Genomic DNA, 13175 nt, shown 5'->3' with positions numbered 1-13175 from the left:
CAAAAATATAAATGCAACATGTAACGTGTTGGTCCCATGTTTCATGAGCTGAAATAAAATATCCCAGAAAGCTTATTTCTCTCAAATTTTGTGCACAAATTTGTTTACATCCCTGTTAGTGAACATTTCTCATTTGCCAAGGTAATCCATCCACCTGACAGGGATGGCATATCAAGAAGCTGATTAAACAGCATGATAATTACACAGGTGTGCCTTGTGCTGGGGACAATAAAAAGCCACTCTAAAATGTGCAGTTTTTTCACACAACACAATGCCACAGATGTCTCAAGTTTTGAGGGAGCGTGCAATTGGCATGCTGACTGCAGGAATGTCCACCAGATAATTTAATGTTCATTTCTCTACCATAGGAAGCCTCCAACATCATTTTAGAGAATTTGGCAGTACGTCCAACCGGCCTCACAACCGCAGACCACATGTAACCATGCTAGCCCAGGACCTCCACATCCGGCTTCTTCACCTGCAGGATGGTCTGAGACGAGCCACCAGGACAGCTTTTTTGACACCACACTACACAAAGCAAGTCCTGCAGGCTCTAGTTTTATCGTATCTTGATTATTGTCCAGTCATATGGTCAAGTGCTGCAAAGAAATAACTAGTCAAGCCGCAGCTAGCCCAGAGCAGAGTGGCACGTCTAGCTCTTCATTGTAATCAGAAGGCTAATATTAATATTATGCATGCCAGTCTCTCTTGGCTAAAAGTTGAGGAAAGACTGACTGCACATTTATGTGTTGGAAATTCCAAATTGTTTGCATAGTCAACTTACACACAGCACTGACACACTCACTTACCCCACCAGACATGCCAGGGGTCTTTTCACAGTCCCCAGAGTCCGGAAGTCCAGTGCGAATTCCTGCGCGCTCCTCCTCCCCTGTCTGAGGTGGAATAGACGCTCACCCGCCACCTTCCCCTCCGGGGGATGATCGAACACTGCCCTGAAGCGGCGGGTGAACTCCGCATAGTTCACAGTAGCGGCGTCTATCCCTCCCCACTCGGCGTTGGCCCACTCCAGTGCCTTGCCGGACAGACAGGAGATGAGGGCGGACACGCTCTCGTATCCCGAGGGTGCCGGGTGAATGCTTGCCAGGTAAAGTTCCACCTGGAGCAGGAAACCCTGACACCCGGCTGCGGTGCCATCATAAGCCCTCGGGAGCGAGAGCCGAATCCCACTGGACTCCGGATGTGAGACGATAGGAGTAGCCGATGGTGGTGGTATCGTTGGAGGAGGTGTGGGCAAACCTCCTCTCTCCCATCGTCCCAAAGTGTTCATGACGTTATCCATGGCGGCACCAAGATTTTGGAGCATCGCTGCCTGTTGTAGGACGCGCTCCTCGAGTGATCCAGTCGGTGCTGTCGCTCCTGCTGACTCCATGGTATGGTGTGTGATTCTGTCATGACTGTCTGTGAGATGCGGTAAACGAAGTCAGGCGCAGGACACAGAACTCTCGGATACGTACTTTTAATACGAAAAGGATCCAAAAGGACACAGAAATAACTCCACGCAGGGAGGAACTAACCCGCTCACAAAATAGACGACCGTGAAGGGGAAAACAATCACACACAAAGTACAGATGAGAGACAGGGGTAATTATAAGGGAAACAATTAACATAATGACGAACAGGTGTAAACAATACAGACAAAACTAAACAAACACCGATAACATCGAACGGCAGTAGCTAGTACTCCGGGGACGACGAACGCCGAAGCCTGCCCGAGCAAGGAGAAGGAGCAGCCTCGGCAGAATCCGTGACAATTATATAAATAGGTGTGTTTAATTTTGTCTGGCTTGCCGTTACAAACAAAGTGGAATATTTTTTGCTCATCTCATTTAAAAAACAAGTTGTTTAGTGTAGCCAGAGCCATAAGTAAATAGTTAAACTGGGATATGGCTAAAGAATGAATCAAGGTGATTTTTCCACAAATAGACAGGTGTTGTCCTTTCCATGGTAGCAAGATCTTATCTCATTTGGTTAACTTTCTATTAAAATGTATTGTAGTGAGATAATTTCTCTAGTTTTTCAGGTGGACTGGATCTTTATATTTACCACCTGGGTCCTGTTTCAGTAATAGTGAAATCAGACATTCTTGCTGAGTATCTGATCGTCTACCATATTTATAGGAGTGGTTAAAACATGTTAATAACGGACCTTTGAGTACATAGAAAATATTTGATATTCCTCAACTGGTATGCCATACAGCCCTGGAGTTTTCCCAGACTTGAAGGCTTTAATTGCATCTAGAAGTTCCTCCTCTGTAATTTGGCCTTCCCATGAGTCTTTCTGTACAGCTATTCATTTTACACTATTAACATACAAATCCTTACAAATAACTTCAGTTAGTGGAGATGGAGGAGACTGAAATTAAAAAAATATGCTTAAGGCATTTTGTTTCCTCTTTTATTCATGGGTGACTCTGTTATTTCTAACAGGTTTCTGTATATTATTTTTGGTAGCATTTCTATGTTGAAGATTTAAAACTAATTTAGTGCATTTTGCCCCATATTCCATTGTGATGAGGTGATGTCGAAGGAGTCAGGCGCAGGAGGGTAAACCACAGAATAACAGGCTTTATTCTGCAATTACAGAGTTACGCAGAAATGCGTCAAAACACTCTAGTGCGCAAAACAGGCGCACTGGAAAATAAACGGCACACAGGGAAATATCCCGGCGATACAAAATACACGGAGCTCCACCGAGCTTTACCATCCTCCACAATAAACAGTCACACACAAAGACAAGGGGGCAGAGGGAACACTTATACAGGTACTGATGCCAATGGAATGATGAGATGCGGAGCGGCAGTGGCTAGAAGGCCGGTGACGACGAACTCCGAAGCCTGCCCGAACAAGGAGAGGTGGCAGCTTCGGAGGAAATTGTGACAGTACCACCCCCCCCCTTGACGCGCAGCTCCAGCAGCGCACCGACACCGGAGCCGGATGGTGATAGTGGAAATCCTGCAACAGTGAGGACCCAGCACCGCTCCTCCGGACCATACCCCTCCCACTCAATGAGGTACTGAAGGCCCCCCACCCAACGCCTCAAATCCAGGATGGAACGGACGGAGTACGCCGGGGCCCCCTCGATGTCCAGAGGGGGCAGAGGGACCTCCTGCACCTTAGACTCCTGGAGCGGACCAGCCACCACTGGCCTGAGGAGAGACACATGGAACGAGGGGTTAATGCGAGGGGTTAAGGCGGAGAGGCAGATTCCGGGTCGAGAGCCAGACCCGATCACCCGGTACAAAGACCGGGGCCTCACTGCGATGGCGGACAGCATTGGCCTTCTGGCGACGCATGGCGCATTGGAGGTGGACGTGAGCAGCGTTCCACGTCTCCTCCGCGCGCCAAAACCAGTCATCCACCGCAGGAGCCTTGGTCTGGCTCTGATGCCACGGTGCCAGAACAGGCTGATAACCTAAAACACATTGAAATGACGTTAGGTTAGTGGAGGAGTGGCGGAGAGAGTTCTGGGCATATTCAGCCCATGACAAGAACACGACCACTCCCCTGGCCGGTCCTAGCAGTAGGACCACAGGAACCTACCCACATCCTGATTCACCCGTTCCACCTGCCCATTAGACTCGGGGTGAAAACCAGAGGTCATGCTGACTGAGACCACCAGATGTTCCATGAACACCTTCCAGACCCTGGATGTGAACTGGGGACCCCGGTCAGACACTATGTCCTTTGGCACCCCGTAGTGCCGGAAGACGTGTGTAAACAGGGCTTCCGCAGTCTGCAGGGCCGTGCGGAGACCGGGCAGAGGAAGGAAGCGGCAGGCTTTTGAAAAGCGGTCCACAACGACTAGGATGGTGGTGTTACCTTGAGAGAGGGGAAAATCAGTAAGGAAGTCAATACAGAAATGGGACCATGGCCGTTGTGGAACTGGTAAGGGCTGTAACCTACCCGCTGGGAGGTGCCTTAATCTGGGTGCACACTGAGCAGGAGGAGACATACACCCTCACGTCTTATCCAAGGTAGGCCACCAGTACTTTCCGGTCAGGCAGCGCACTGTACGACCGATACCTGGGTGACCAGAGGAGGGGGGCGTGTGTGCCCAATAGATCAGACGGTCACGGACAAGAGAAGACACGTACTGCAGCCCAGCTGGACACTGAGGTGGAGATGGCTCTGTTCGTAAATCCCGATCTATGTCCGCGTCCATCGCCCACACTACCGACACCACAATGCAGGAGGCCGGGAGTATGGGGGTGTTGTCTATGGGCCTCTCCTCTGTGTCATACAGCCGTGACACTGCGTCTGCCTTCACGTTCTTCGAACCTGTGATGTAAGACAGAATAAAATCTATCCGGGTGAAGAATAGGGCCCACCTGGCCTGGAGAGGGTTCAGCCTCCTTGCTGCCCGGATGTACTCCAGGTTATGGTGGTCCGTCCATATGAGGAAAGGGTGTTTCGCCCTCTCAAGCCAGTGCTTCCACACGGTCAGGGCTCGGACAACAGCCAACAGCTCCCGATCACCAACGTCGTAGTTCTGCTCCGCCGTGCAAGGCTTCTTGGAGAAGAAGGCACAGGGGCGGAGCTTGGGTGGCGTGCCCAAACGTTGAGATAGGACAGCGCCTATCCCTACCTCGGACGCAACCACCTCCACTACAACAGAGATGTGATGGGAGCTGCGACCATGCCAAAGCTCCAGATAAACCTCCGATAGTAGTTGGAAAAGCCAATAAAGCGCTGCACCTCCTTGACTGTGGTTGGAGTCGGCCAATTACGCACGGCCGAAATGCGATCTCCCTCCATCTCCACACCTGAGGTGGGAATGTGGTATCCAAGGAAGGAGACGGACTGCTGGAAAAACAGACACTTTTCTGCCTTGGTATGAAGGTCATGTTCCAACAGTCGGGCCAGCACTTTGCGAACCAGGGACACATGCTTGGCGCGCGTAGCGGAATACACCAGAATGTCATCGATGTAGACCACTACATTGTGACCAAGCATGTCCCGAAACACCTCGTTCACAAAGGACTGGAAGACGGATGGAGCATTCATCACACCGTAAGTCATCACCAGGTATTCATAATGCCCCGTGATTGTCTTCCACTCGTCCCCCTCTCGGACACGCACCAGGTTGTACGCACTCAGGAGATCTAATTTTGTGAAGAAGCACGCCCCATGCATTGACTCGATCACAGATGGAATGAGGGGTAGAGGATAACGTATTGTCCCCTTGTTCAGTGCTCGGTAATCAATGCAAGGGCGCAGACCGCCGTCTTTCTTCTTCACAAAAAATAAACTTGAGGAGGTGGGCGAAGTGGAGGGACGTATGAACCCCTGGCGCAGGGACTCGGAGACGTATGTCTCCATCGCCTCCGTTTCAGCCTGCGACAGGGGATACACATGACTCCTGGGAGGCACAGCATCTACCCGGAGGTTTATCGCGCAATCCCCCGCCCGATGAGGTGGTAATTTGGTCGCCTGCGTTTTGGAAAACGCAAACTGTAACTTAAAGTGGGTACAGCCTCAGTGTTCACAGTAAATGCGCGCTGGAAGTTGCACAGAATTTTCACAATGTTCAAGTTTGCGCTCAGCAGACCTGAAATTCGCTCAGTGCCCCAAAGAATGAGGGAACATTGCCCACTAGGTTTGCCTCCGAAAAGACAAACTAAAAGAAAAACCCACACCAACTTATAATAGGGAGGACAAAAAGAATATGGAGCAAAACAAAATGGGGGAAACACCAAAACTCAGGCTTCTTTTAAACTAAAGTGGTTGAGCTGGAAATCACACTTCAGCTAAAGTGGGGTGTAGCTGGGGGCTCGTCCGGGATAAACCCACATCTATCTCAACATCAAAAGGATATGTGTAAAGCCAGTGATAAGTGTAAAGAACATATTCAGTGCACTGTCTCAAACATCAAATGATGATTTTTGCCACAGACACAGTTGAGGCAGTTTGAACTAGAACTAATCACTCGCTCTATATTTTAGTTTAATAACAGCAAAACAATTGTCATAATAACTAATATTCTGTGTTGTGGATTTAAACACAATTACTGATATGGTTGGCATAACAATAATACTGATGTGATAATAATGATAATCCCAAGGATGATCAATGGAAACAGGATGCACCTGAGCTCAATTTCGAGTCTCATAGCAAAAGGTCTGAATACTTATGTAAATAAGGTATTTTATTTTTTATTTATTTTTAATACATTTGCAAACATTTCTAAAAACCTGTTTTCGCTTTATCATTATGGGGAATTGTGTGTAGATTGATGAGGACATTTCTTTATTTAATCAATTTCAGAATAAGGCTCTAACATAACAAAATGTGGAAAAAGTCAAGGGGTCTGAATGCTTACCAAATGCACTGTATATTTCACTAAGTCAGGATATTTAAGCCTCCATATATCCACTAGTTCCAATATATCCATAATATTCGTGATTTTCATAAGTGCATGAGGGTGATAGTTTGTAGTGTGATTTCCTTTACGGTCCATTGAGGTACTTAAAACCGTATTATAATCGAGTCATGTATTGCCTGTAAGCTTGATAAATTATTATACACTACCGGTCAAAAGTTTTAGAACACCTACTCATTCAACGGTTTTTCTTTATTTTTACTATTTTCTACATTGTATAATAATAGTGAAGACAACAAAACTATGAAATAACACATATGGAATCATGTAGTAACCAAAAAAGTGTTAAACAAATCAAAATATATTTTATATTTGAGATTCTTCAAATAGCCACCCTTTGCCTTGATGACAGCTTTGCACACTCTTGAATGAGTAGGTGTTCTAAAACTTTTGACCGGTAGTGTATATATTTTCAAAGAAGCATGGCTCATCATTATTTGGACCATATAGTTTAATGAGATAAATCTGTTTATGGTCCAGTAGAATATTTAAAAGGATTTACTTTCCTTGCAGCTCTGTTTGAACAGTTAGCACATTCGGATCAAAATTATTGTTAATTTATATCATCACCCCTTTTGAGTTTCTTTGCCCATGGGAGAAATATATTTAGCCCCCTCCCAGTCCTTTTTCCATACAACTTTGTCTAAAGGTGTAGAATGAGTTTCTTGTAAACAAAAATATATCATATTCCTTCTCTTTTAGCCAGGTAAAGACTGATCGTCTTTTCTTATTATCTACTAAGTTATTACAATTATAACTAGCTATACTTATTTCACCACTTACCATAAAGAGTTAACCAAGTTTTGATTATGCTTACCATAATATATGTTTGTATATTATGTTTCATGAGCTGAAATAAAAGTTCCCAGAAACTCTTCTAATGCACAATAAGTTTATTAATCTCAAATTTTGTGCATAAATTGTAATGAATACTCAGGGAGAAAAAGGTGTAGATTCACACACAGAGCGCGGCAGGTGTTTATTACGCCTTCGCAGAAGGCAGGAATCGTGGTTACAAGCAGGCAATGGTCATACACAGGTAGGCAAACAGGCAGGTGAAACAAAACTAGGACTGAAGGCTAAAACCGGTTCTCACAAACGAGTTAGGAAAAAGCTTAGTAGAGTCAAAACGAACAACACCTCACAAGGCACAAACAGAAAGAACTGAACTAAATAAGGAGCTGATGAGACCAGGTGAGTAACTACACAGGTGAAATCAATGAACAAAAATGAAAGACAGGGCTATATTCAAGAACATAAAGAAACAGGGCTACGTTCAAGAACACAAGGTGAACTAAGAAAATAAAATACAGAACCTTACACAAATGTGTTTACATCCCTGTTAGTGAGCATTTCTCCTTTGCCAAGGTAATCCATCCACCTGACAGGTGAGGCATATCAAGAAGCTGATTAAACAGCATGATTATTACACAAGTACACCTTGTGCTGGGGTCAATAAAAGGCCACTCTAAAATGTGCAGTTTTGTCACACAACACAATGCCACAGATGTCTCAAGTTTTGAGGGAGCGTGCAATTGGCATGCTGACTGCAGGAATGTCCACCAGAGCTGTTGCCAGATAATTTAATGTTAATTTCTCTACCATAAGTCGCCTCCAACGTCATTTTAGAGAATTTGGCAGTACGTCCAACTGGCCTCAAAACCGCAGACCACATGTAACCACACCAGCCCAGAACCTCCACATCCGGCTTCTTCACCTGCAGGATGGTCTGAGACGAGCCACCAGGACAGCTGATGAAACTGTGGGTTTGCAGAACCGAAGAATGTCTGCACAAACTTCCAGAAACCGGCTCATCTGGTTGCTCGTTGTACTCACCAGTGGGCAAATGCTCACCTTCGATGGAAACTTGCACGCTGGAGAAGTGTGCTCTTCCAGGATGAATCCTGGTTTCAACTGTACCGGGCAGATGGCAGACAGCATGTATGCAGTTTTTTATGATAGTTGTAGTGCTTTATGTTAGCCACAATTAGTATTGGAGGGGGGGAATATTGATAAAAGTCACCTTGTCCTACAGAAATTTACACGGTCATCAAAAGGTCACGCCAGGGTAAGCCTACACGAAACGACGCCCTTATTTTAAGTGTTTCTAAAATCCCCTATGGGAAGAATTTGGGATTTTAGTATGTCCTGACCACTCTAGGAGGCAGCTCATACAGTACATATACTCCCCTCCATTTTGTATTTGGACAGTGAAGCTACAAATCTTAATTTGTCTTTGTACTCCAGAATTTTGGAATTGCGATGAACTGTGTTATCCCACTGGGCACACACTGGTTGGATCAACGTTGTTTCCACGTCATTTCAATGAAATGACGTGGAACCAACATGGAATAGACGTTTAATTGACGTCTGTGCCCAGTGGGATATGATATCAAATAGTTTATTTTTATTTTTATGCATGACTTTGTTGATAACTACTTTGTTGAGGGAAAATGTACTTGCTACGACTGTGATATGTTGGGGTCTCAACTAGCCTCTGGATATGAGGGTCTGCTAAATTACAAAAATGGAACATGTAAAAATGTAAATGTGAGGCGACAGTACAGGGTCACCTTTTAGTTCAGGGTATTTTCACACATATCTGTTTTACCATTTAGAAATGAAAGCACTTTATATATCTAGTCCCCCCCAATGTGAAGTATTTGGAAAAATTCACTTATAGTGTATTAAAGTAGTACACATTTTAGTATTTAGTGCCATATTCCTTGCACGCAATGACTACATCAAACTTGTGACTACACTCGTTGGATGTATTTGTTGGATGCATTTGCAGTTTGTTTTGGTTGGGTTTTGGGTTATGTATTGCCCAATAGTAACCGAATGGTGAATGATGACTGGATTTTCTTTCTAAGTGAGTAGATAAGATGTTTCAGAACACTTCAAAATGAATGCTGATAATGCCATGATTAAGAAAAATCATGAATTAATCATGAATAATGATGAGTGAGATGTCGTTCAGAGGCTACAACAAAACATGCTAACCTCTCACCATTACCAATAACAAGGGAGGTTAGCATTTTTTGGGAGGTATGATCTTTGCACCTCTGTAACTTTCTCACTCATCGTTATTCACAATAGATCCATGATTATCCATAATCATGGTAGCATCCACATGAATGTAGAAGTGTTCAGAAACATCTTCTATTTATTATTACTTACAATAAAAGTGTCTCCAAATGGCACAAGACATTATTCACCATTCCGTTCCTATTGGGCAAAACATAATCCAAAACACAACCAAACAAACCGCAAATGCATCCAACAAGTCTGTAGTCACAAGCTTGATGTAGTCATTGCGTGCAAGGAATATAGGACCAAATACTAAATCTTTGGCTACTTTAATAAACTATAAGTGAATCGGTCCAAATACTTATGACTTCCTCAAGTGGGCGGACTAGATACATAAAGTGCTTTCATTTCCAAACGGTAAAACAGATATGTTTGAAAATACCCTGAAATAAAAGCTGACATTTTGTACTATCGCCTAATATGAAACATTTGAACTCAAATCAATAAAAATTCAGGAGTATAGAGACAAATGTTTTTTGGGGGGTTTCACTGTCCAAATACGTATGGAGGGGAGTGTAGCTGGCCTATACTTGGTTCTGATGAGGTGTGCTGAAATGTAAACTGCTAATCTGCTAACTGTATCTGGATGTCATGTAGTTTTAGCTAGAAAGCAACCTCAACATGAGGTGACAAGTTCAAATGGGTTGATTTGTAGTGCGTTCTGCTCTTGTACTCTCTCTTTGAGAACTATCACTGTTGTAGTCCCCCAGCTGCTTGGCAAGGCCTGCTCACTCAGTCACTCTAGTTAGTCTCTGGCTTCATTCTGAATGAACATACTGATACAATTATATGAGGATTGTCAATTGATTGAATGGGTTTCAATTAACCAAATTGTCAGCAATGCACAACGAATAGGCCTATATACCTGTATTTGCCTACTTTCTCATCTGAGATGTCTTGTCTTATTGCTACTCGCCACCAGGTGGCACAGACTTGTCATTCTCAGGTATTGACTTCATGAAGCTACATTGATGTATGGGGAGGAAAGTGATCCAGTGCACCAATATGACAACACCAACATACTGTACTACTTTACGTCTGAGAATCACACACAACCATTTAAAAAGTTTTATTTCTACCATACACAAACTGTACAACACAGCGCATATCTGCTTATGAAATAGCAAAAGTAATACTTTCGATTTACAAACTACTTGAACTGAAAAAGCATAACATTTGAATGAAAAAGGAAAAAAATACAATACGGTTTCATCATACTAATATCATTCCACAAAAAATCCAGTTCACATTACAAAACATCAAATACTAACAGGGTAAAATAAATATTCTTCACAAAACTTCCTGAGCAAACAATGTGTGGTATATGAATGAAATATGACTAATTATAAATAAATTAACACAATTATTAAGTTAAACAAAATGTTAAATTATTAAATTTTTCAAGATTACAGTTCTTTAGAGTATTTGAATAAAAGAAAGCATTTTTCTCAACAAGTGTCCTTAATTTGGCTTTGTTTTGCAGATATGCACTTATTTGAATTCCTCCTCAGGACATGTGTAGTAGGCCAAGTCAAACTCAATTTATTGTAACTTGATAGGATTATCAACCCATGCAAACTTCAAAATAATAACATTGTACTGTGACATCAAGAGCAATGCTCACAAACAAACAAAGCGCTTAATCTTTCTCTGGAACGCCAGGGCAATAGAACTCAACTGAAATACAACAGAAAAATGTGAAAGTGCAACTGATTCAGAACTCAATTTAAGAAGAAATAAAACATAAACAATTGAAAACAAACAGTTAAGAACTAGCAATATCATTATTTGTTTGTCCCTTTTTGCTTCAGGTAATAGTGATGAACTGAAAAAAAAAATGATTGACAGTTGTCCATTATTGACAATATGGGCTTGATTTACCAGGGTGCAAATACATGCTTATTGAATCTGGCCATAAATAACCTGCAGTGATATTTATGCCACCAAGTGCCTTTTGGGGGATATTTAGAAATTGGTATGACTACTGAATCTGAAATGCCACCAACCATCATTAAGTAATAATGAGCATACATTTTATACATGTAAAAGGTGTCATAATAGTTGAACTCATAGTAAATGTTTGTATGTTGGTGGTACATTTCTTTTAACACCTTCCTCACCTATTTTCTTCCATGCTGAAAATAAGTAAAAAGAAAAAAAACATTAACACTTCTTAACCTGTGATACTTCAAGACCTGACTTTGAGATTACAGCTACTGAGACGATGCTTAAATATTTGAAATGGCATATAAACAGTCATTAAGAACATTTTCTCCTTTGAAAATGAGTGTACTGTATAATAACTTACACACCATCCACATAATACTGTCCTACCACAAAACAGAGAACTGTATATTTTATGTATTCATTTACATGTAGGCACATATATGCACACACAGTGTGTGCACAGAAGGCAGTTTAATATCTATATCATTTAAGAAAAAGAAAGACAATATCTTGTCAAAGTGGATTTAGCCATTTTCTTAGTGCTGTCAGTTGCTCTATTCTAGCAACACACTCAAAGTTGAATATGACATTCAGTTCATTGAATGAAATAAAAAAAATGTTGCATTTTCCTAAGAGCCAAATGCAACTCCCCAATTGCAGTCAACTGTTAACATATTGTGGAATTAAGAGAGTACAGTACAGTAACATTGCATTTTTTATATTTAGTCTTCATTTTGTCTAACCATACATTCAGGGTTGAATAGAAATCGAAAGCAACAATTAAAAAACATGTTGATTCTGGATTATTCTGGTAGAGTTCTCTACCTTCATGGGAGATCCAAATTGTTTTATTATAATCTGATCTGATATATAAATAAACCACCACTAGACGGCGAAAGAGAGCTATGATTGAAACTGGAATGCGCTTCAATGTAATATACAACGTGCTGAATTAGTCAAAGGATTTCAAATATTTAGCATTTTACAATCATAGAAATACAATTAAAAAAAAAGTGAAATAAATACATTGATGAATAAAGATAATAAATGGCAATAATATAACAATGGCAAAAAATAACAAATACAGATTTAAATCAAGTAAACCATACAAAATAATTAAGTGCAAGGGGGGTAGAAATCTCACCAGAAGTAACATGTCAAGTGAATACAGAAGCGTAAAAAAAATGTTGGCTGGTAATTGTCTCAGTGCAATGTATTCAACTGTGAAATGTCGACACATTTCCCAAAGCTTTGTCTTATACATGCAACTAAGCCAGCACGGCACTCTCCAGGAAAAACACAGCCATCCAGTGCCATTATCCCATCTCAAAGATACCTCCTCTTGGTGGCTCGACAGCTTAAACGTGGATTCCCTTTATAGCCTGTTTGATATTATCCAAGAGAGCCTTACACTCGGGAGAGTAGTCGTGCTCCGAGTTGTTGTACATATCTGTTAATGTGTTCACATAGGCTTCGAAATTATGCTCACTGATGGGCCCCTGGAACACAAACATGTTCTAATATTAGTTCACAAACTGAAGCATATATTGACAATAAGAATTTAATGCCACTATAGCAGGGTTTCCAAAACTCGGTCCTCGGTACCCCAAGGGGTGCACGTTTTGCCCTAGCACTACACAGCTGATTCAAATAATCAACTAATCATCAAGCTTTGATCATTTGAATCAGCTGTGTAGTGATGGGGCAAAAAACAAAACGTGCACCCCTTGGGGTCCCGA

At 42.3% G+C, this 13175-nt stretch overlaps 1 protein-coding gene across 1 annotated transcript in view; it reads right to left on the bottom strand.

Annotated features, from left to right (window-relative positions):
- Positions 1-10591: 10591 nt before the first annotated feature.
- Positions 10592-13175, bottom strand: part of LOC311146678 (suppression of tumorigenicity 18 protein-like) — a gene marked incomplete at its 5' end in the record, with an annotated part of 40842 nt that continues 38258 nt past the window's right edge. Inside the window, 1 exon segment of the mRNA XM_084183211.1 lies at positions 10592-12935. Within this exon segment, the coding sequence (XP_084039337.1) occupies positions 12795-12935 (141 nt within the window). The 3' untranslated portion in view covers positions 10592-12794.

This window comes from Coregonus lavaretus (genome assembly GCF_964263955.1).
Source record: "Coregonus lavaretus genome assembly, chromosome: 19".
Lineage (NCBI taxonomy): Eukaryota > Metazoa > Chordata > Actinopteri > Salmoniformes > Salmonidae > Coregonus > Coregonus lavaretus.
The sequence above is the reverse complement of the archived record's forward strand: the minus strand, read 5'-3'. Positions and strand labels throughout refer to the sequence as shown.